Consider the following 23,409-nt stretch of genomic DNA (forward strand, 5'->3'; position numbering starts at 1 on the left):
CCCAGAAATGTCCCAGGGTGGCCGGGCCTAACCGTACAGATGACGGAGGGGTCCGGAGCACTCCTAGAGTGCGACCGCCATCTTGCCGCCCTTAGCCACCCCTCCCTCAAATGCAGTTTTTAAACCCAGTATCATACCTGTTAATTGCATTGTTTTGTGATTACAGCTTTTAACTTGTCCTGCTTTCAAACACAAAAAGTACCTCACTGTTTCCAATCTTTTCCTGCTGAAAACTGGGACATCAGGCAAATTTATTGAAATCTGCTGGGACAGCTGTTGAAAAACCGGGACTATCCTAGCAGATCCGAGACAGCTAGTAAGTCCAACAGAGAGTACATGACGTCAGCTACACATTTGTATTGTTTCTGTGGTGTGTAAGGGTGAAGCCAAAATGATGCTACTCCATCAGTGCTGATGTAATGGCTTTGCAATTGGCAAAAGGATTTTTTTTTTATTGCTGATGCTGAAAAGCATCTGCAAAAAGATTGTGAATTCTCACAAAGGAGTAATCCGGCCGCAAATTGCAGCTACATGGCACTCCTAACAACTTAGATTTAAACAAAAATGGGGAACAGAAGGGAAGCAAATGAGGAGCAGTGGAGTGGCGGCATATTAGTAGTGGTTTACGATGAGCAGGGAATAGCTGGGGAGCAAAAGTGTGTGATGAAGGGGGGGGGTCTTAAATAAAAATTAGCTGGATGAATTAAGTAAAGCAACGGATGGGAGAGCAACATAGTGTGTGGTTGGGAAGTGTTAAGTAGCATACAGGGGAAAGGGAGAGATAGCAAGAAAATACACACCCTCACACGAGTGCTAAAAGGAAAAGAAAATGTTGTTTCTTGATTTGAAGAAGTAGAAATATGATAAAGAGGCTAAGGTCCGGGGGAGTGACAAACTCTAGAAGAGAAACCAAACTCATTGATTAAGAAGCAAGCAGCTGAGAGTGACAAGAAAGCACATCCATGATAAGCAATAGACGGACCCTAGGTGCATTGTGAATGTTAGTACTGTGCACAATAAGATTTTTTTCCTTAACAGACTAAAAGCTGTTTGCAGGCAAGACCTACAGAGGTCACATTTCACCATTAAGGTTTTGTGCCAGTCATGTATTTTGACCTACCTTGCCACTCCACAGGTTTATCTAGACCGTTTAAAAAAATATATATATATTTTATTATATCATCAACATTTTGACCAACTTTTCATCAGATACAGAGCATCAGTAGGTGACCAGATGGTATACTTGACAGATAACCTTTCCATCTCCGGGGGCTCATAACAATCAGGAGAGCGGGGAGCAGGGGCAGCAAAACATACATATTTTCCCAGGATCCCATCTCTGTATTAGGTAAGGGACATGCATCTCCATGCAAAGAACACCTCCTTGTGCCATAGTTCAGTAAAGTTCTAGTCCTTCTTAAATATCCCATCTTTCCTACTCCTGGGCAGTTTGGTTCTCCTCGCCGTTAATAGTAATGGCCTCCCTCTCTTTACAGGTTCCCCATTTCCCATGTGCCCCATATTCTCCCAAATTTCTTCAAGCCCTCCCTCCCTTTATATATCCTTTTTTTACCAAAATGTTACTGCGCTTCATCCCAATTTCCCATTCATCATGTTTGGGAGGGGACCTGCCCCCCCCCCCCCCCCCACCCCCCCACTCCCACCCCCATTCTTTGTGCCATGTCCCTCTTTGCAATCATGCATCCCATATTAGTCTGTATTTTCTGACTCCTGGTAAAGTCCGTGGGCTCACAAGTACCCAGCAAGGCAGTTCAGGGCTGCAAGCCCATTGATGCCCCTGCTGCCTCTTTCAGTGACTTACCTGCCTTCTACCAAAAGTGCCTCGGTATGGGACATTCCCACAGGATATGCAGCAGGGTACCCTTGAGTCCACAATCTCTCAGGCATCCTGGGTGATCTGCCCTTCTTGTTTTATGAAGCAGTACCCTCATGTAATGCGTCTTATGGACTATGTTAATTTGTATCAGGAGGGAGCTGCTTTTAATTGCGACTTCATGAGGAAACCCCAATGCAGTCAACCAGTCCTGTTCATCTAATTCCCTAAAGTTATCTTCCCAGCATGCCTGTAAGTGCACTACGGGCCCTGTGAATTCCTCATTAGGGTGCCATATGTAAGTGAGACTAGTTTTTTATTCATGCAACCGTCCAGCGATCTATGCTCAATGAGGGAGACTTCCTGTATTTCCTCATTGTGTGGTATGCATTCCTGGTGTGTCTATACCTTATCCGCTGTGTATTGTGCATCTCATATTCCTTCAGTAGGTGCTCAAATGTCACTATTCAGTTTGCATCCCACACGTCTCCTAATGTGGAGAGTCCTATTGCATCTCATCCCCAGAGGTCACTCCTCATCGCTCCCAGCTGCAGCCTCGTACCTTCCCATCATGGTGTTCTGGGAGTCAGGCGTTTCTTCCACTTCAGTTCTCTGCTTAGTTTGTTCCATATGTCAATCACTGTTTTTGATGCCAGGCCCACCTGTATCTCTAGTTTCCCCCCATATGGGGTGTGTAGGTAGCTCCTATTTGCCATACCCTTTCTAGCTAGGCAAAACGCCTAGTCCTCCCATTCCTGATATGCCCAGTCGTTCACCACCCCCCACGTGTGCTTCCTCATAATATTTGCGAATGTTTGGCAGAGCTATACCTCCCTCAAATTTACTACACTGAATCATTATCATTGCTATACAAGGCTGTCCTCTGGCCGTAACAGTGTTCTAACTAGTATGTCCACTTTGTTGAAGAAGGCATCTGGTATTCTGTTGGGGGAATTTTGGAGCACATAAAGAAACCAGTGTAGTGCTATATTTTTAAACATGGCTTCCCGACCTATAATGGAGAATGGCAGCCTACTCTAACGTTTTATGTCTCTCTCTAGCTTCTGGAGCAGAGGCATAATGTTAGCCATATAGTGGGCATCTGCGGTTATTGTGATCCAGATCCCAAGGAATTTACATTTCTAAACAGTTTTGATCATTCATTGTACATGGGTTTGATTTGTTTTCTGTTGTGTGCCAACGCTTAACATACAAGAATGTTTTCCATCCAGTGTCATTTATTTTGAAGAAATCTCTAGCTGGTAGAGACCCTTTTTCAAACGAGTTTGACTTTTCTGCTTAGTTTCCAGATTTGGAGCCTTGGAACAGCTTAGTATGTCAATCTTGAGTTAAATGTACACATTGATAATTGCAACACAGCTCTTTGACCACTCAGCATTGTGTTGCATGTCCATATATTATCGTCATTAATTAGACTGGTTATGGGTCTCAGGCTCATTCCTCCTGGCAGGAAATTCAAACACAGATCCTTGCAACGAAGAAAATGCCTCCTTCTGTGAAAACGTTTGGACTTGCAGCCATTCCAACTTCCTGCCTCTGTTGGGGATAGCGATCACAGTAGCACGATAATTCCTGCATGTGTGATGATTGTGAAACTGTCCCTTGCGCTGTACCTTCTTCATTAAAGTGTTCACTTAACTGTGCAATGCATCCTTGCAAGCAGACATTCGTAATTTAAATATAACTTTCGAATCGCAAGCAGGAGAGCTGCTGTCTCGTCTGCTTGAAAATTACAAGTTGTTGCAACCTCAGTATTGTAACTGCCACAACTGCGGTTGCTATGGAGTTGTGAGCTCAGACATCCCCACCCATTTGGTAGGCACGGACCCAGTCTGAGTGAAAACTCTTACAAATGCGTGGCGCATGTTTTACTAAAATTGACTTTGCAGATTTGTTATCCAGGGGTAAACACAGCGGCAGCTCCATGGCCTCGTTAAATGCCTTATTGAATCGGACCCCCAAGTTTATAATGGGAATCTTCAACTTTTTTTCTAATAAGAGCTATTTATGATAACATAAATCCCCCTGAGCTAGTATTATCATTAGCGACCACATCAGACGAGATTGCGTTGGTGGCCACCCAATGTAAAATCACCTGCAGTGATCATCGGATCTGCATCAGGCATGATTGCCAGCGATACTGTAAAGAAAAGGATTTGTCAATGTTTTATGTGGGTAATACAGAATGGCCATAGCTTAAATGCTCCATACACCAAGGTAATATTAATAATAAACCTTCCCAACCCCACGATTTATCATTCAATTATCAGCTTTAAATAGATTTTGGAAATTCAAACATCAGCTTATCAGTTCTGAAAGTACACACATTCTAGTCTGTCATATACACAGTTTAAAATGTTGGTATACATGTATTCTTCAGCCAAGCACAAGCTTCTAATTTAGTAGGCGGGACTGGACACAGATGAGCTACTTAGTTAGTTGGAGAGCTACCAGTAAGTCACGACCTACTCATATGAGAAACCTGAAATTTGATATCATTCGTTGTTTTTCAAGGACACACACAGATGTAGTCTAGTAGTGTTACTGAGATAATATAATTCTATACTTGTCTAACATGTTTTTAATTATTTTGTTTTATTGCCCAGAATGACAAAAAAGATAAGGATAGACAAAACGAAATGACAGCTACACTACTAAATCCAACGTACAACATTAAAAGGTCCCAGTCACCTTCTCTTCCCAAAGCCAAATCGCCAGCTACATCACCAGCTTGGTAAGTAGAGTTATAACGCCCAGAATGTATTTGCATAGCACTTACTCATATGGTAAAAGCAAATATAGCAGAACACAGCTGCGTTTTTACGTGTTGACTCGAATTATGTTCTGTCCAAGAGGTTTAGCCTCTGGAAACGTAAACCTACAACGAGTAACGGCTAGCATAAAATTGCAACAGTCGTTTAGAATTTTAGTTCTGTGTATGTTATAGTTTTATTTGGTGAAAATCTTGCTGCCATATATACGGAATGTAGTGGTGAACTATTCGTAAAAACAAGAACAATAATGATCAAGATCATCCGCATTCAAGGCACTTGCTGATGGAGTTCTCATCAGCTTTATAATTTTCGTACCTGTGCGTGTGGTGAGGACAAATGAACTAACAAGTTTTAACAAGCAACCATAACCTTGGAGCCAAACAACCATTTCCAAAAGGGATAATAGCTGCATATGCTTGATGTCTCTACTGATAGAAGGGTCAGTAGAAAAAGTAGTGTATTTGCTTCTCCCATCTATTTAGATAAACCTAGATATTATCAGACCGATTCCAGTGAGTAATAAAATATTTGAACTGATAGAAGATTACATTCAATTTGTATTTCTTATCCTCTCCATTTCTCTGTTGCCTCAAGTATCCTGCTTCTTTTGTCTTCCTGGGTGAGTGTCGGAAAAGAGGGGACTAGGAAAGATGGAGCCTGGCAGTGTGACAATGCCTCAAGCAGCTGCAGCCAGAGAGGCAAGGAGTTGGCCTCTTAGTCACAACACATTGAGACAGCAAGAGACAATAACCATCAATCAGACCAGGGAGACAACTGAATAGCCTTCCTTGGTGGTCTTCACCTTCAACTATTTATGTATAAAAACTTAAGGCACACTGCAAATTAACCTAATTATCAGATTAAAGTAAATGTCAGAAAATGCATTATTTATAGGAATAACATTAGTTAATGCAACCACTGCAAATTCCTATGTGCATTTATAACAAAAAAAAGTAAAGGAACTGAATCCTGGTTGACATAAGCGTGGGGGGTGGTTGTACAGTCTTTTTATTTTTATTTTTTATATATAACAAACTTTATTACATTTTATGGCATGGTAAGGACCAAAAACAACCCTACCAAAGCACATCACCTCACATAGTCCACCGTGGAAGGACAAACTACACCACAGCATATATAACAGAAGAAACTCATTTTATGTATCCGCACTATCCCGTCAGCCCGAGTAGTCCCACCAGGCCTCCCAGTTCTTTGCATGTTTACAGGTACATCCTCTATCTCTGTGTATCGGCTCCTGCATCTCGCCACAACAGTCTATCTCTCTTTGGCCTTCTGAGAGTTTGGGTGTTTTTTTAGGTGTCCAGTTATGTGTTATCTCTTCTTGCCAGAAGTGTGGGTAGACCTACTAGTATGCATTCTGCTTGCTTGCCCCTATATTGTCCCGATCCCCAGGTGTGCCACTCTTGGGAGAAATTCAAGGGGGGCCTCAAGGACGCCAAAGAGCTCTCACTTGATGGACCTCCAGTGAGGCACAATTACCGGGCAAGACCACACCACACCACATGGTAGAAGTCGGCATCTGGGGATGCACAACGGTGATAGCTGGGGGGTGCACAACGGTGATAGCTGGGGGGTGCACAACGGTGATAGCTGGGGGGTGCACAACGGTGATAGCTGGGGGATGCACAACGGTGATAGCTGGGTGGTGGAAGGCTGCCTGCAATGTGTGTATTATGTGGTAGGAGGTCGTTCAGTTGTATGACATGAAGGACTAGTGAAATGGCAAGGGTGCGGGGTGCCATTTGGGCATCTCCTCAGTCTGCATCATCTGGGATGCCCTCCTACCCCTCACACTATTGTTTAAGCTGGGAAAACCTGTCCGGTGTGTTAAGGATCAAGGATTTGTAAATTTGGGATATGCCACCTTTTCCTAATGGGCATAAAAAGGGATTGGCCTCCAAAGGGCTTAATTCAGGGAAGTCTTGTAGAAGGAGGGAGTGGACAGCCAACACATGCCAATATGGAATTGTATGTTGATAAGGAGAAGTTTGATTGCAGATTCTGAAGGGATTTCGTCGCCGAGCATTGCCAAACATCCCCCAGTTGGCTATCCCAATCCAATCTCACTTGGCAAACCCCTCCAGCCGGGCAGCCTGACAGAGCTATGTTCCTCTCCAGAGTTGCAACAGCAGTGTGTGCTTCCTGTTCCAACCCATCATCTTAGTTGCCCTCTTTAGCAGAAATGTATGCATGCCAATGATATCAGAGAGGTGTAAACAGTGGACAGTCAACAAAAACATACCTTTAGTTTTGTGGGCATTTACAAGCCATTTATAGGTCATTTCACACACTGGAGATTTGTAAAATATTAGTTGATGAAAAGCAGTATTATGAATATTTGCATGTTGTGAAAGGAAACATAACTTCCTATATATCATGCAGGAGCACAGGAAGGGGTTTTGCACAGATCATTTTCACTGCAGAATCGAAGAACACAGAAAAAGCTTCAATTACTCATTTCTGCCTGGCATAGTCCAGTGTATTGCCTAAAAACAGTCTCCAGAAGTATGTATCAAAATCTGTGATTTGCATAAATTGTTATCAGTATAAGAAATATTTGTGAGTCTCCTCAAAGAAAAAAAAAAACACAAAAAAAACAGAAATCTACTCAAGCCCCAGCCAGAAGTCTGTGATGTGTGATTTCCAACTTAACTGCATCAGTTTTATGATTCCCTACAGAAATAACTTGGGACTGTTTAGTCCCTCTAAGCACCTATCTTGAAATCTCAGCAGAAATGCAGTACAGTTTTCTGACTTTCAGGAACCTAAGCTGCTTGAAAGTTGAAGAACACTGTCTACCTTCAGTGGTCCAAATTAAATACAACTAAAAACCTTTATTTGTCTGCATACCCAATGTGTTTGTCAAATATCCAGTCTTTGAAGGTCAATTCAGGATACATCACAGAATACACCAAGGTCAGTAGTTTAGTGATTACTCTATAAAAAGTGCTTAGTTGCTAAATAAAATAAAAACAATACATTCTTGGGCCCACATTTTTGTTAGAATGCCAGAGTTGCCAAATTCCAAGGGTCTTTAGTCTTCCATCAGATGCCTCTTTCGTTCACCACCCTACACTTCCTGTAATGATCTCACTCTTGCAGGTTTTTTTCCATGACCACTTTCTGTCTTGTCAGTGTTTTTCTTCCTTCCATCGTCTTTCTCCTTTTATTGCCTTCCTCTTGGCCAAAGTCTATTGATGCTAAATTAGTCCCTGTCCCCAAAAATAAGTACTTGAGGACATTATCTGCAACCACCATTACAAGTGACATACTGTCTAGAATCAAAGATAAACGCAGTCACCAGTGCTTTACAACCCCAAGAATTGATTATGCCAGTTCTTGTAGGGGATCTCCATTGATAGTCATAAGCACCGAACAGTCATGCCCATGCATGGGGATCTTGGAGCACTTTTTTCTAATATGATTACTTAAGTGTAGATTTTCGCCTTTCTTCAGTAAGGCCTGGAGAAAATACTTATGACATGAGTTGTTGACGCCTATAAGCTATGCTAATCTGGGCAATTGCTTCAGAATGCAGTTTAAAAAGTACGTGTGTGTGTATGTGTATATATATCTATATATATATATATATATAATATGTACACATAAATACTGAATAAATATTTCACAAACTTTTTTTTTTAAAGGGAAAAAAAAGAGGACAATGTAGCCCAATAGGCTGACCTTATGAAGATGTAAAAAAAAAAAGTGTCTCTACCTTTAAAGAGCAAGTCTTTCAACACCCCACCATGCTCAGCAGGTGGCAGTTGCCTCAGTTCTTTTTTCCGTCTCCTGGTGACAGGATATTGGAGCTGTGAGCTTGGCTTATTTTGGCTTTTTTTCTTTAAAATTCTCATTTACACTCTTTGATAGCTGTTTCACTCAACAGAATTCAGCTACTCCAGTGTTTTTCAGTCACTTTCTGCCAGAAAATATTTTTCATTTGTCAAGAAAAATGCTGTCTCTACTTTACAAGTGTCTTGCCTGTGGAGGAAAGATGGCCAAGTCAGACCCTCACAACTTTTGCATCATCCGCCTTCCTGACAGTCATGTTCCCGACAAGTGTTCACACAACATTTCCAGGCGCACCTTGAGTGAAAGGGAGAAGGTTCCCCTTCATGTAATAGAAGAGCAGCACAGGCGCAGTCTGAAGGTGGGACATCCAGGGAGCGAGGAGAGGGTTGGTCCTCTACCAGGGCTCTGTCACTTTCCTCTAAAGACTCCAGGTGTGGGAGATCTGAAAAGAGAAGCCACCAGAAAAAAACATGTTCTGGGTCGGTGTCAAGGGCTTCGACGACGAGCCAAGCTAGGATGCCAAAATGTTTGCTGGCAAGAATGTGGATGACGTTGAACAGGAGAAGACATTCGATGTCAGGACATACGAGGTAGACCTCAAAGGACACCATGACGTAGGGGCGAAGGAGAACTTAGATATTGATGATTATGGACGTCGAGATGTAGGAGACAGTAAACGTCAAGGAGACCAAGATCACAACATATACTTTCTATTTCATACTGAGTCCCCTGGGGTGTATTCTCCATCATCACCCATGACACTTTCAGACTCCCCTGCTCCTCCACCAACTCCGGCGCCTGTTCTAGCACCTCCAGCGCCTCCACATTGTGTGCCTCCTCCAATTCCAGCACCTCTTGCAAGGCCAGTGCCTCTTTCTCTACCAACACCTGTGGAAGCACCTTTCCCGGACAGACCTACTATGCCATCCCTGATATCTAGCACTCCTCCTTCCAGATCTCACCATAGTTCTAAAGTCCGTTATCAATCAACATCATTATCGTTCCCGCCACTCTTCCTCAAGGCAGTCTTCTCAGCGTTCACACCCATTCTCATCATACCAGCTCTAGATCTAGGACTGGTTCACAGCTTACTTCGCCTTATTCAACTTCCTCCTGTACAGGAAAATATTCTCTTACAGTGACTGTTTTCAATCCTTCTGAAGTGTCACTTTCTCCTGAAAGTGACCCATGCTTCAGTGAGCGCAGTGTCATCTCTCTTAGGCTCAATGGCCTCATGCATTTTTCTGGCCCCAAATGCTCATCTCCACATGAGACTACTTCAAGTGTCTGGAAAATCAGTGGGATCAAGCTTCAGGCAATTGGAAGGACACGATCTCTCTGTCTCCCAAAGCAGTACCATCCCTGAAACAGTGGTGTTCCCCAGTGAATCTCCTGCAAAGGATGCCTTTTTATCAAGAGGTTCCCTTTCAGACAATAGTAACAGATGCCTCTGTTGGAGAGCACACATGGATCATCTTCAGGCTACAGGAACATGGTCAAAGAGGGAAATAACTTCTCACATCATTCTTCTCGTGCTACATGCAGTTCATCTGGTGCTGAAGGCTTTTCTCTTATTCTTCAAGACAAAACATCTGGTCGTTTAGACTGACAACACAACTGAAATTTACTATTTGAACAAGGAAGGGGGGGGAGATCCAGGCAGTTGTCTCATGAAGCCCATACAATCTGGAATCAGCTACTAGAGACCCAAGAATCACTGCAACTTATCTTCTGGGGGTTTAAAACATTCAGGCAGACTCCCTAAACAAGGATCTCTAGGTAAACTACAAGTGAGTTCCTCATGTCGAGGTCGTAGAAACCATATTCAGCATGTGGGGTTTTTCTCAAGTAGACTTACTCGCAACAGCAGAAAACAAAAAATGCCCAGACTTTGTCTTGAGGGAAAATGGGAAATTACCTATGGACAGATTGGTCAGATTTCTCTGCTTTTCCTCCGACCTCCTTGATTCCATCGATTCTCATCAAACTGTCTTACTCGAGGGCCAGAATGATCCTGATTGCTTCAGAGTGTCCCCGGCAGTGGTGGTTCACAGACCTTCTCCACATGTCTGAGCATCCACATTAGACACTCCCATGCAGACTGTATCTTATTGCAACACCGGAATCCATACGGTTCACCCCAACCTCTCCTCCTTAAGTTTGGCAGCATGGCTCCTGAGCTAGATTAGTATGGGCATCTGAAGCTTCCACAAGAATGTGTGAACCTTCCTCAAGGAGACTAAATGACCATCTACACATTCAGCCTATTCATTCAAGTGGAAGAGATGGGTCCGATAGAGATGGTTGCAAGACACTGAGTTCCCGCCCACTGAATCCCCATTTTAGGAAGTTGGCTCTGTATATACTATTTCAAGGTAAGTAATCGTGTGCACAGAGTCCAAGGGTTCCCCTTAGATGTAAGATAGTGGCAAAATTAGATAATTCTAATGCTCTCTTTTGTGCTAGTGTGGTCGAGCAGTAGACTTATCAGAGGGTAGTGTTAAGCATTTGTTGTACACACACAGGCAATAAATGAGGAACACACACTCAGACTTAGTCCAGGCCAATAGGTTTTTATATAGAAAAATATATTTTCTTAGTTTATTTTAAGAACCACAGGTTCAAGATTTTCAGTAAACACTTTAAATGCAAGGTACTTCAATTAAATACTTTAGGAACATTGAATAAAAGCAATATCATATACAGTCTTTGTAAAAATGGCAATCAGCTATTTTCAAAGTGGACACAGTGCAAAAATCAACAGTTCCTGGGGGAGGGAAGTAAAACACTTACAAGTCTCAGTTCTGGGGCATAGGCAGCCCACCGTTGGGGGATTAAGGCAACCTCAAAGTTACCACACCAGCACCTCAGGGCCGGTCAGGTGCAGAGGTCAAAGAGGTGGCCAAAACACATAGGCGCCTATGGAGAACAGGGGTGCTCCGGTTCCAGTCTGTCAGCAGGTAAGAACCTGCGTCCTCAGGGGGCAGACCAGGGGGGGGGTTTTGTAGAGCACTGGGGGGGACACAAGTAGGCACACAAAACACACCCTCAGCTTCCCCAGGGCGGCTGGGTGCAGTGTGCAAAGCAGGCATCGGGTTTCTGGTAGAAAACAATGGAGGGACCCGAGGGTCACTCTAGCAGTGCAGGCAGGCACAGGGGGGGCTTCTCAGGACAGCCACCACCTGGGCTAGGCAGAGGGTCACCTGGGGGTCACTCCTGTGCTGAGGTTCGGTTCCTTCAGGTCCTGGGGCTGCAGGTGCAGTGCTGGTTCCAGGCGTCGGGTCCCTTGTTACAGGCAGTCACGGTCAGGGGGAGCCTCTGGAATCTCTCTGCAAGCGTCGCTGTGGGGGCTCAGGGGGGTCGTCTCTGGTTACTCACGGGCTCGCAGTACCAAACTTCCCAGTTTTCAGTCTAGCCATTATGAAACTGTGGAGTTCGTGTTTGACAAACTCCCAGACCACATACTCTTATGGCTACCCTGCACTTACAATGTCTAAGGTTTTGCTTAGACACTGTAGGGGCATATAGTGCTCATGCACATATGCCCTCACCTGTGGTATAGTGCACCCTGCCTTAGGGCGGTAAGGCCTGCTAGAGGGGTGACTTACCTATGCCACAGGCAGTGTGAGGTTGGCATGGCGCCCTGAGGGGAGTGCCATGTCGACGTAGTTATTTTCTCCCCATCAGCACACACAAGCTGTGAGGCAGTGTGCATGTGCTGAGTGAGGGGTCCCCAGGTTGGCATAAGACATGCTGCAGCCCTTAGAGACCTTCCCTGGCATCAGGGCCCTTGGTTCCAGGGTTACCAGTTACAAGGGACTTACCTGAGTGCCAGGGTTGTGCCAATTGTGGAGACAAAGGTACAGTTTAGGGAAAGAACACTGGTGCTGGGGCCTGGTTAGCAGGGTTCCAGCACACTTTCAATCAAAACTTAGCACCAGCAAAGGCAAAAAGTTAGTGGGTAACCATGCCAAGGAGGCATTTCCTTACACCCATCCAATGTCATCCTACCATTAATTTAACGCCAGGGGCCACTGAAGGATTTTGGGACCCTCCCAAAAAACATAGACTGTCTTAGTGAAGTGCAATTGCCCTGCAAAGTCTGCGCACTGCTAATTTGCCGATTGCATGCCCTGCGAGGCTGCGAGCACACGATGCCGGCCAAGGATTGTGCCACGCTGCATTAACTGGTGGCTCCTGGCATGCTTCTGTATAGAACTGAGTGCTGGAGAGTGCCCCAGCACACAAGGGGCCCATCGACTAGACGTCCGAAGGGGAGCACATGTAGGTGTGGACCACCGGGGCAACGAAGAGCCTTGAGCAAACTGTGATTCAGCGGGCTCTGGGGCCCACTCAGGTGTGACAGACCCAGTCATGGGAAGGGCCCGGGGAGGAACATGGGTCAAATATGTCCATCTCTCTTGTGCCTATGGAGGTGCTTCACTGCAGCGCGGGAAGCCAGTGCCACGCAGACTAGGGTGAGCACTGCTTAACTTAGACATAACCTTGGGCTCACAAACTCTGACAATAGGAAACAATACCACCTACACAGAAAGTCATACTCCCCAAGAAAGTCATATTCCCCAGGGTCCAGTGCTTCACAATGCTAATACCTGCACTGATATGCACTTTACATGAAAAGCAAACAGCATAGTACATAGTGCAGCTGCCTGATACATGGAAAAGGGGGGAGTAGAGGAGTGCTGCGGTCATTTGCTGACTGTCAGGAGGAAGAAGAGACGGGGAGAACACACCTGGCTGCAGAATCTGGCATACACCTGGAGCCCCCAAAGCCTACTAGGCCGCACATACTCACACTATTACATCATAGCACGTGGAATCATGAGGCAGATCGCATAGCTTCCCCCTACAACCTTCTTACACAGTGGTAGATTTACCACCCCGGAAACTGCAGTGAACTGGACAAGTAAGAGAGAGAATCTGGGGTAACCCCTGAGAAAGTGCTTACTGGCAACTAAACTGGATCTCTGCAGAGATCTGTCCCCTGAGAGGTCCAGGATGCTTCCATCCAGAGCTGGGTGCAGCATAACAGGTTGGGACATCCAAGTCATTAGAGAAACGGATTGCACTATAGATGTGGCACGCCAAACAATCTCAATCCTGCAACCACACCTACAGGATCACAGATCCAGGTTCAAGAAGCGAACACAAATGTTGATGTGAGCAGTAGATAAAGCTCTTGTGGCCTAAACGCTGGTCACACATGCATCACGAGGAATTGTCACGGAGCCTGAGCCAGCGGTGAGAGTTTACTCTTAGAGCGCATAACACTGTTCCTCCTTAACCTGCTACAATGAGAAAAGGTACCAGAAAGAGGGACTTGGATGTAGGAGGCCTGGTCTCGGATGTAGCGCCTGACCATGTGCTTGCGAATGTAAGTTTAATTCTGCCGGTGGACCCCCTCTGGGGTCCCCATACTTCAAGACATTCTTCAAGATATTACTGCCTCTAGAAAAGCTTTAGAAAAGAAAATTGATGCTTTGGGAGCAGATGTAAACATTTAGAAGGATGATCACTGGCGGCTAGTGAAGAGGATTGACAGCGGAGAGAACCATGAAAGATATCTCCTCTTACATGGCAACGCTGTGGGAGTGGATCACACACATGGAGGATAAAGTCCGGATGCTAGAGATCACAGCGGAAGATGCTGAAAACAGCTCACAAAGGAACAACATCGGCGTAGTGGGTCTCCCAGAGTGAGTGGAAGGAGGGAACATGTTGACCTACCTGGAGAACTGGCTGCATGAGGAGGTGGCCCCAGAGGGGCTTTCTCTATTCTACAGTCTGTAGCGAGCGCATAGAGTGCTGACGCCCGAGACCAGTGGTGGCCTGGTTTTTCCATTATGAGGACCGTGACTACATCCTGGATTATCCCTGGGAAAAAAACTTTAGAGTGGCTAACAACAAAATCATTATTTTTCCAGACTTCGAGAGAGCCATAGAGAACTAACGCTTTCCTTTTCTTGAGGCAAAATGGAGCCTCCATCAGATGGGCTTGAAGTATGCCACGTTGTGATCTGTGAGGCTGATGGTTCTTGCTCCGGAAGGAACACAGTTCTTTCGGACTCCTCAAGAAATATGGGACTGTATCATATTATACCCACAGGCTAGCCCTAGTCAGGGGACCCTGAGGCTTAGTCCCAGGCAAAGGGGATCATGACACGGTGGCAGGTAATCCCAGGATGTCCCCTACAGAAGTGGAGGTCCAGAGGGACCGACAATGAGCACTGGAGGTGGTGGCAGCATGAGCAGGAGTGGAACAAGCCCATCTGTCTCGCTGTGTGAAGGTGACGCCCTCGACTCGGAATCTGAGCACGATACTAGCTCCTGCGGACTCGGAACCTAAACCTGCCCAAATTAACTCCAGGAACTGCTGATGAACTCAACTCATTTGAAGCAGACACCAAATTGTAAGACTATTCCATGTTGTTGAGGGGAGGAGGGTTCTTCCTCTACTTGCATTGTTACCAATAATTGGCTAACACTATGAAGCAACAGGACCCTCAAGGTCCGTGTTATTCCTCTTTGAATTTAAACCAGATCGGCGGGATTTCGGGTACGCCACTTTCAACCAGCCACTACCCTCACTCAGACTAAGGTTCCAGTGGATACACCCATGCAAGTTTGTGAGATGACTGTAAATTTGGATGAGGGGCACTGCCCTGCTTGTCCTGGGGTGTGGGAGTTGGGGAATTTGTTGTTTATATGTTGGAGAGGGAGGCAAAGTTTTTGCCCTAGTGGGGGTCGAGGCTTCTCATTCATAATTCCATCCCCCATGAACTATGCAGTGATATCTTGGAATGTTAGGGGGATGCATACCATGGCTAAAACATACAAAGTCTTCTCTTACCTACACAGATGAGCAGACCAGATTGCACTCCAGCAGGAGACGCATCACATAGCCAAAGAAGGAGCGACTTACAGTGTAGATGGAGGGTACACATCTATTGCACAGTATACTTGCCATATGCGGAGGGTGTTGTGGTGTGAATACATTCAGGAGTCCCCTTCCAACACACAGGACCTGATAGACCTGGCAGGCAGATTCATTGTAGTGACTGTTTTTTTAGATGGCTGCGAACTAGCTTTGGGAAGCATATATGGGCCTAATGTAGATGGAGCAGGTATCTTTTCTGGCTGATAAGTCGAGAAAGCTAGCCCTCCATCTAGTGGGCTGTATTAAATTGGGGGACATTTTCAATTGTGTAGCGTGCCCCCATTTAGATTGCTCCCCCATTACCCCCCCAATTCCTCAACGTGCGATTCCTCAACAGTTTCACTAGCCTGTACATTCTCTGCATGGTAGAACTGGGGTTAGTTGACTCATGGCGCTTGCATAACTCTGATCAGAGGTAGGTGCCTAGCAGAGTTCACAGGAATACGTCAGACCCCATTGTCTGAAGTTCTCTCATCCGAAGAGACGCTGTGGAACATAGAGCGGTGCGGACCTGGGCAATCAAAATTTAAGCCTGAATTATTAGAAGCTAAAGATAAAGTAGAAGAACATGTTGAAAGACTTAGATGCTTTTCATATAGGAACTATATGGTGCTTGCACATGCAGAAAGGGACTGCACTAGCTCACTCGTAGCGTGGCTTGCAAGCCCAGCAAAACAGAATTGGAGGCATGTCAGGGGCCCAAAATATATAGACAAGATGCCATTAACGAGGAATTTCACAAGTATTATGCTCACGTGTACCAAAGTACGGTAGACCGCCCCGCAGAAGACGTTGAGTTTTTTGATGCCTCTGCAGCTCCCAAAAATCACCCAGGAAGTGACAGAAGAACTGGGAGGGGGAAACATAACACTGGTAGAGGTACAAGCGGCCATAAAAACAATAGCTAGGAAATAAACACCAGGTACAGATGGGTCTCCAGCCAAATGTTACTCTGCCTATGCAGAGATTCTATCTCCCAAACTGGGAGATCTCTATAAAACAACCAAGGGGGCAGGAGTGTCACCAACTTCCACACGAGTGGCCTGATGGCCTTTATTAAAACCTGGAAAATGGCCCAAGATAAACAACCCTACAGGCCACTATTGATGTTTAACATTGATTATAAAATCCTGAGTAGGACTCTGGCCACTCAGCTCCTACCCCACATGCCTACTCTTACTCACTCAGGTCAGACGGGATTCATATCAGGCCGTAGTACAGCCCTTAACATATGTAGGCTCTTCGCACGCCTAGAGGCCAACCCCTACAATAAGATAGAGGTGGCGATTTTTGCTGTAGATCTAGAAAAGGCATTTGATAGCCTAGAATTGGACCTTGCTATAAAAAGTTATGGAACATTTTGGCTTGGGGCATGAATTTGTGACCTGGACTAGATTACTAAACACTGACCCCGTAGGGTGGGAGCCCAGGTGCAGCACATCGCGTTATATGCAGATGACTTTCTAATATTCCTACATGTCAGAAATCCCATTTATTTCCAGTGATGGCTGCCTGATACCCCTCCCTGGGGGACGGACGCACGGACAGACGCACGCACGCACACACACACACACACACACACACTCTCTCTCTCTCTCTCTCTCTGTCTCTCTCTGTCTATCTCTCTCTGTCTGTCTCTCTCTCTCTGTCTCTCTCTGTCTGTCTCTCTCTGTCTCTCTCTGTCTCTCTCTGTCTCTCTCTGTCTCTCTCTGTCTCTCTCTGTCTCTCTCTGTCTCTCTCTGTCTCTCTCTGTCTCTGTCTGTCTCTCTCTCACTCTCTCTCTCTCTCTGTCTCTATCTCACTCTCTCTCTCTCTCTGTCTCTATCTCACTCTCTCTGTCTCTATCTCACTCTCTCTCTGTCTCTCTCTGTCTCTCTCTCACTCTCTCTCTCTCTCTCTCTCTCTGTCACTCTCTCTCACTCTCACTCTCCCCTTATCAGTAGCAGACTGAGTTGCTCTACTAAAAATGGTTGCCCTTGCCAGTATCTGGGGCTCGGTTCACAGAAGCGTGGCTTTGACTACATTGCAAAACCCGGAGGAGGGGAGACTAACAGTTCTCGACTTTGAAGCGTATTATCTTGCTGTCCAGCTTCGGGGGCTGACACAGTGGATGGCAGGAAAAATGGGCCCCGTCATGCCCAATCTTCACTGCCTAGCTAGAGTAATTCTCAGTGAAATACCCCAATGTGACTGCCACCCTGGAATTCAGGGTACTGCAGTGATGCTGACTTCGAAGCCTGCAGAAAACTACTGGAAATGCTCCCACACATGGGAGACTGGAGAGGACTGTCAGAGTGGGCGACTGCAGGTGCAGCGACAATCGGGGACTTACTGAAAACTGAGGTCCTCCACCCATTTGAAGAGTTCTGATCGGGGATGACCTATTGTAGGCCCACTTATTTCTGCATAGATCAGTGACGGCAGTGGTCGTCGGGCCTAATGGGGCAACCTGAGAACAAACATTCTTCACGACCGACAGAATAAACTAACATTACACAGAGGAGCCCCACTGCTCACGATGTGGGGAGCTGGAGGCTGGCTTCATGCACATGTTCTGGAGATACCCAATTCTCACAGTCAATTGTAAGGAAATCACCTGAATATTGACTGAGATTGTTGAGAGGGAAGTGCCATTCACTCCATGGCTTTGCCTTTTAAGCTGGTACCTGCACTGTCTAAAACTAAAATTACATGCAAATTTGAGGACTTGTCCTTCATACTTACAAAGGGGGAGCTTGTCATCACCTGGAAGGCCCCCAGGGTGAGTCGCGACCTGGAAACAGGAACTCCAAAGGTGGGCAGGATACAAGAGCATGGTGCACATTGGATGCAGCCAGGGCCTGGGAAACATTGGTTGATTCGATGAAAAATACTGACCCCTCATCACCGGGACTAACGTCTGGAACCCCCTAAGGCTGAGTCCTAGAGGCCAGCTATTTTCCCGAGGGTTGAGATAGGGGTGGACACCTTCCTGAACCCTTTTAGAGATATTTGATTATACTGGTAGGAGATGGGGCTACTAAAAGATAGCTCATGATACCTGGGATACTCATAGAACCTAGGACCTGCCAAGAAGATGTAATTCTTCCATATTTACTCCATTAGGCTAAATCTGCCTTAGAATTCTCTTCCATAAAAGTTAATTTGGTGGCAGTTGCTGCCTACAAAAAATGTCCTGCACAAACCTCTTTTTTCAGAATTCCTGTTATCAGGGATTTCTTACAGGGTTTGAAAAAGGTTTTCCCTCCCATATGACGTCCATCCCCTCCCTCTGAGTTGAATATAGTCCTTTCATGCCCCATGCAGGCACCTTTTGAGCCCATTCATAAATCCTCACTGCAACATCTTTCTTGGAAGGCTGTGTTCCTTGTGGCTGTCACATCAGCTTGTAGGATTAGCGAGATTCAGGCTTTATGCTGTCACAAGCCTTACACAGTATGCCATAGTAGTAAGGTGTCCTTGAGGACTCATTCAAAATTCGTACCAAAAATGATTTGGGATTTCCACATTAATCAAACTATCTCTCTGCTTGCTTTCTTTTAGCATCCTCCTACTCCAGCTGAAAGAACCTTCCATTTTGAAAATGTTAGGCGAGTCATAACATTTTATTTGGACAAGAGGAAAGATATTCACAGGTCAGATCAATTGTTTGTAAACTGTGGCTCAGTCCATACAGGTTTAGCCACGTCCAAGTCCCGATGGATAGTACGTTGCATTCTGTTATGCTAGCTGCAAATTCACAAGATTTTGTCTGGTAGGCCCAAAGCCCATTCCAGTAGAGGGAAAGCAACTGCAGCTGCTTTGATGAGAAACATACTAATCACTGAAATCTATCAAGCAGCAATGTGGAGATCTATTCGCACTTCTACCTGCCACTGTTGTTTGGATTCAGACGCAAAAACAGATGTTCAAATACGACAGGCCTCCCTTAGAAACTTATTTGTTTAATCTGGTCTTTTGATCGTCTCTGCTTCTCTCTACCGCAGTTTGTAGGGATAGGCTTGCTATTCTATTCAGTGCTTATGACTATCAGTGGAGGTCCCCAGAGAAAGAAGGCATGGTTCCTCACCTGTATCAGAGTTCTCGCTCATGGGACTCTCCATTGACGTCATAAGCACTCCACCCTCCTACCAGGTGGAAGAAGCAGAAACAGCTATTTACCAAATTTCCTCCTAATGCTTCAGTTCTTTTATATTGAGGCAGTGGAGTTACTGCCACCTTTACTGGATGACTCGGGGTCCTTAAAGGCACAGATGCTATTTTTACATCTACATAAGGGCAGGCTGTTAGGCTGCATTGTTTTCTCTTCCTTCTGAATTTACTCATGCAAAACCATACAAATTCAGCACTTATAGTTAGTTATTTTCATTAATACCCTTTGCGTGTGTTAAAAACCTTCGGGGAGGTGTCTGGTCTCTTTATCAGTGTTCACAAATCCCAGCTGTTGCTAATCCGTGGCTTGGCGAGGTTGAAAATTGAGACGCTCCTAGTGTTGGGACTTCGGTGGGGAGGGTGTGAGATATCTTGGAGTCAGGATTGCCCACATGAAACAAAAATTTCTTTATCTTAATGTTGGCAGACTACTGGATGGCTTAAGAATGCCAATCCGCTTTTGGCGTGATCTCTCTTTATCATTGATGGGTCAGGCGGCCATCACTAAAATGGTGGCGCTTTCCAGATGTCTAGTCACACTACAAAACACCATGTACGAGATACCCCTGAAACACTTTGTAGAGATAGGCAGCTTAATTACTAAACTGCTATAGACCCATAAATGGAAACTCATGAAGCTCTCTGTGCTTATAGGGACATAGGAGCGGGGGTACTCGAAATCGCCAATATGGAACGATAATACTTTGCAGCTCATCTGCAGCATGTGGTCCAATGACTCTCTGAAGATAATTGGGAAAACAATCTCCTGCAAGGTGCCCATGGAAAACTGACACTCCCTAAGCTGCTTATGCAAGGTTCCCGGATACCTGTCGAGACCCCACACCTGATAAAACATGTATGTCGGGATTGGGAGCGGGAGGTAAGAGTCGACATGTACCATATGCAAGGGATATGCTGCTCTGGGCACTCCAGTCATTTGCTGTAATATCTGAGGTGATATCTGTGCAGCGTTGGAGAGCTGGTGGCTGTGAACTCCTAGGAGATTTACACCCGGATGGTCAATTTATCACCTGGGCAGATGCGAGATAAACATTTGTCAGGCCCCGGGCAATATCTACACTGTGCCAAGATATCGGTGACAGTGCAAGGAATATGACCTTGTTTCCCAGAGGAACCACCGCCCTCACAGACACTGACTACGTTGCTCACATTCCTAAGGACGCGCAGACTAATATCACACCTTTACCGTACACTGACAGTGGATCTGCCGAAAATCGGGCACAATGTGCAGGTGAAATGGGAAGTCGCACTGGGTGAGTCACTCACCACTTGAGAATGGGAACAGATCCATGAAGGGGCCCACACAGTGAGCTCTAATGTACGTTTTAAGCTGACACAGTCCAATTTTACACACCAGGTATGTCTAGCACTTGCCACCTTAAAGAAGATATACACCACTTGTTCGTCCTAATGTGTTCGATGTGGTTCTCCTGCGGCGGACTTTGTGCATGTGGTGTGGCAGTGTGCTGTGATTGTACCCTAGTGGATGAGAGTGTTGGAGACTTAAAATAAGATGAATGAATGGGAAGTCCACTGATGGTATTGCCGGGGCTCATTCTGTCCCCAGCCAAAAAAAAAAAAACCTCAGCCGCCAGTTCCTTTTGTTGGGCCTGCTGTTGGTGAGAAGATGCATCACCATTAAATGAATGAGTGTGCCGCCCACTCTTCCCCCCCCCCCCCCCCCCCAAACCCCCTTTTCAAGTTACACTGATTGGCTCAGAGAAGAGATAGAATGGGCACTGTAGGGGAAAACAGAATGAAGCATGTACAGACAGGTGAGTGATTGACAGATGATCTAGCTGCCTGAGCATTGATGCTGATAGAATGAAGTACGTACGGACAGATGAGCGATTGACAGATGATCTAGCTGCCTAGGCATTGATGCTGACTGAGCTCTGTGATGAGCAGAGGGTGGGGGTGCCTGAGGGTGAGCTTAAGGGAGGAGCGAACAAACATTTGTAAGCAAATAAGGTTGGGGAGTTGGTATATGTCTACTGGATTCAGACTATTTATGTAATATGTACACCGGCGACTGAACATTCTTGGCTTAGTGTTACACCACTCGGGAAGTGCCCCTGTTGTTCTTTTATGTGTTTCACTGATAAGCTAGGACAATGTATCCTACAGCAACTAAGCAGCATGGAGGGGAGGGGGGGTGATTTGTTTGGTATTCAAGTATTGTGGTAACTTCTGTTCATCTTATATGCTGGATCAGTGCAGTTTGGATGTGGAACATTTATCTTAAGAAAAATCAATAAAGAAACGTGAAAAGAAAAAAAAAACTATAACTCATGCCCTAAGGTTACTTTAACTGGCTCCCCTGCCGTGCAGTCCCCCCCCCCCCCCCAGTAATTTAACTGCTAATGTTTCATTTATATTTTTAATGACGTAATATAAGTTGTCATGGGTGCTGTAATATCTGGAGTAATTAGCTGTGCATGGCGAGTGCGCGAGCTATTGTTACCTTAAGAAGCGAGTTATAGTTACTTGAAATGACTCTATAACCGGTAAATTTCTGTTTTTGTGCGATTAAATGCAGAACCAAGCTATAAAGTCCCTGTAACGTTTGGCATAAAATATACTTATTGCCCTGGGTGGGGCGGGGGGAGATGGATGAGCCCCCGCAGTCATTAAAACACTTTTGCCCCGGGGAGGTGGCGGTCTTGGGGGTGTGGGAAGGCCCACCCACATGCATAATCAACAGCGCCCCAGGGAGGTGGAGGTCTCTGGGGCTTTGAAAAGCCCTAAGAGGCAACTTCGTGCCTTAAGGTAACTATAACTCTGCCGTCACCATGCACTACTAATTACCCCACATATTTCGGCACTCATGACAACTTCCAGAACATTGTTAAAAATATAAATTAAGTATTAGCAGTCAAATTAATGAAGACAAATCTGTGCATGAAGTGGTCGCGAGTTATAGTTACTTGAAATAACTCTAACTGCTGAATTTCTAAGGTTTCGTACGAGTAAATTCAGAACCTAACTATAACATCCCTGTGACCTTTGTTGTTTTTTTCAGTGAATTTCTGTGTTTCAAAAAAAAATTCAATTTCCTAACTTGAACGCCCCTGTAACCTTTGGTTTTTATCAGTGAGCCAGCTATGCAAGGATGAACTCCATTTGAAGGGGTGACAGTGGCCAGTCACTGGTTTTTTTACTGCTCAACCTGTCTGCGCCTTTGATACAGTTAACTACCCTTGCAAGATTAGTTTTAATTGGAGTTGGTGGTACCATACTGAAGTGGACAAGTTCCTACATTTCAAATTGATGCCAGGCTGTCTTTGTCCTGCTACTGCTCAAATTTCAAAGCCATTCCATATGGAGTTCCTCAGGATTTGGCAGTTACCCCTATCCTTTCTGATATTTATATGAGGCCACTCATTACTCTTATAAAGGCCCACAATATTAGGCTGGTCAGTTATGCTGACGATACGCAGTTAATTTGCCCATCAATAAACAATCAGCAGGGTGTCGTGGATGCTGTCCAAAATTGAGTGACCAATATCGTCAATCAGTTGAAAACAAACTCCCTCAAATTCAACTGGGAAAAAAACTCAGTTTCTCTGCTGCTCTACTAGCAAAATCCCCATGACACTACCTTCTAATTTCTGGCTTCTTTTGACCGGTGAAGAACTGCAATATTCTGATATGTCTGTAATCTTAGGGACACATTTGATAAACTGTCTCCGGAGAGTCGTGTCAACAAACTTGCGGTCACCTGCTTCATGCTTCTCCCCTCTGCTAAGGCACCTTTTACCACTGATGCGAGCCAAAGCAAAATCTCAAATTGTGCACAGCACAATACTAAGCAGGTTTGATTACTGCAGCGC

At 45.3% G+C, this 23,409-nt stretch overlaps 1 protein-coding gene across 10 annotated transcripts in view; it reads left to right on the forward strand.

Annotated features, from left to right (window-relative positions):
• The window catches only part of MAP7 (microtubule associated protein 7), a 657,230-nt gene that overhangs the window by 436,475 nt on the left and 197,346 nt on the right, over positions 1-23,409 (forward strand). For all 10 annotated transcript variants that reach the window (XM_069234655.1, XM_069234654.1, XM_069234656.1 and 7 more), the window contains one exon: positions 4,462-4,589. In XM_069234655.1, the coding sequence (XP_069090756.1) occupies positions 4,462-4,589 (128 nt within the window). The remainder of the gene's footprint in view (positions 1-4,461; positions 4,590-23,409) is intronic.

Source organism: Pleurodeles waltl, chromosome 5, assembly GCF_031143425.1.
Source record: "Pleurodeles waltl isolate 20211129_DDA chromosome 5, aPleWal1.hap1.20221129, whole genome shotgun sequence".
NCBI lineage: Eukaryota > Metazoa > Chordata > Amphibia > Caudata > Salamandridae > Pleurodeles > Pleurodeles waltl.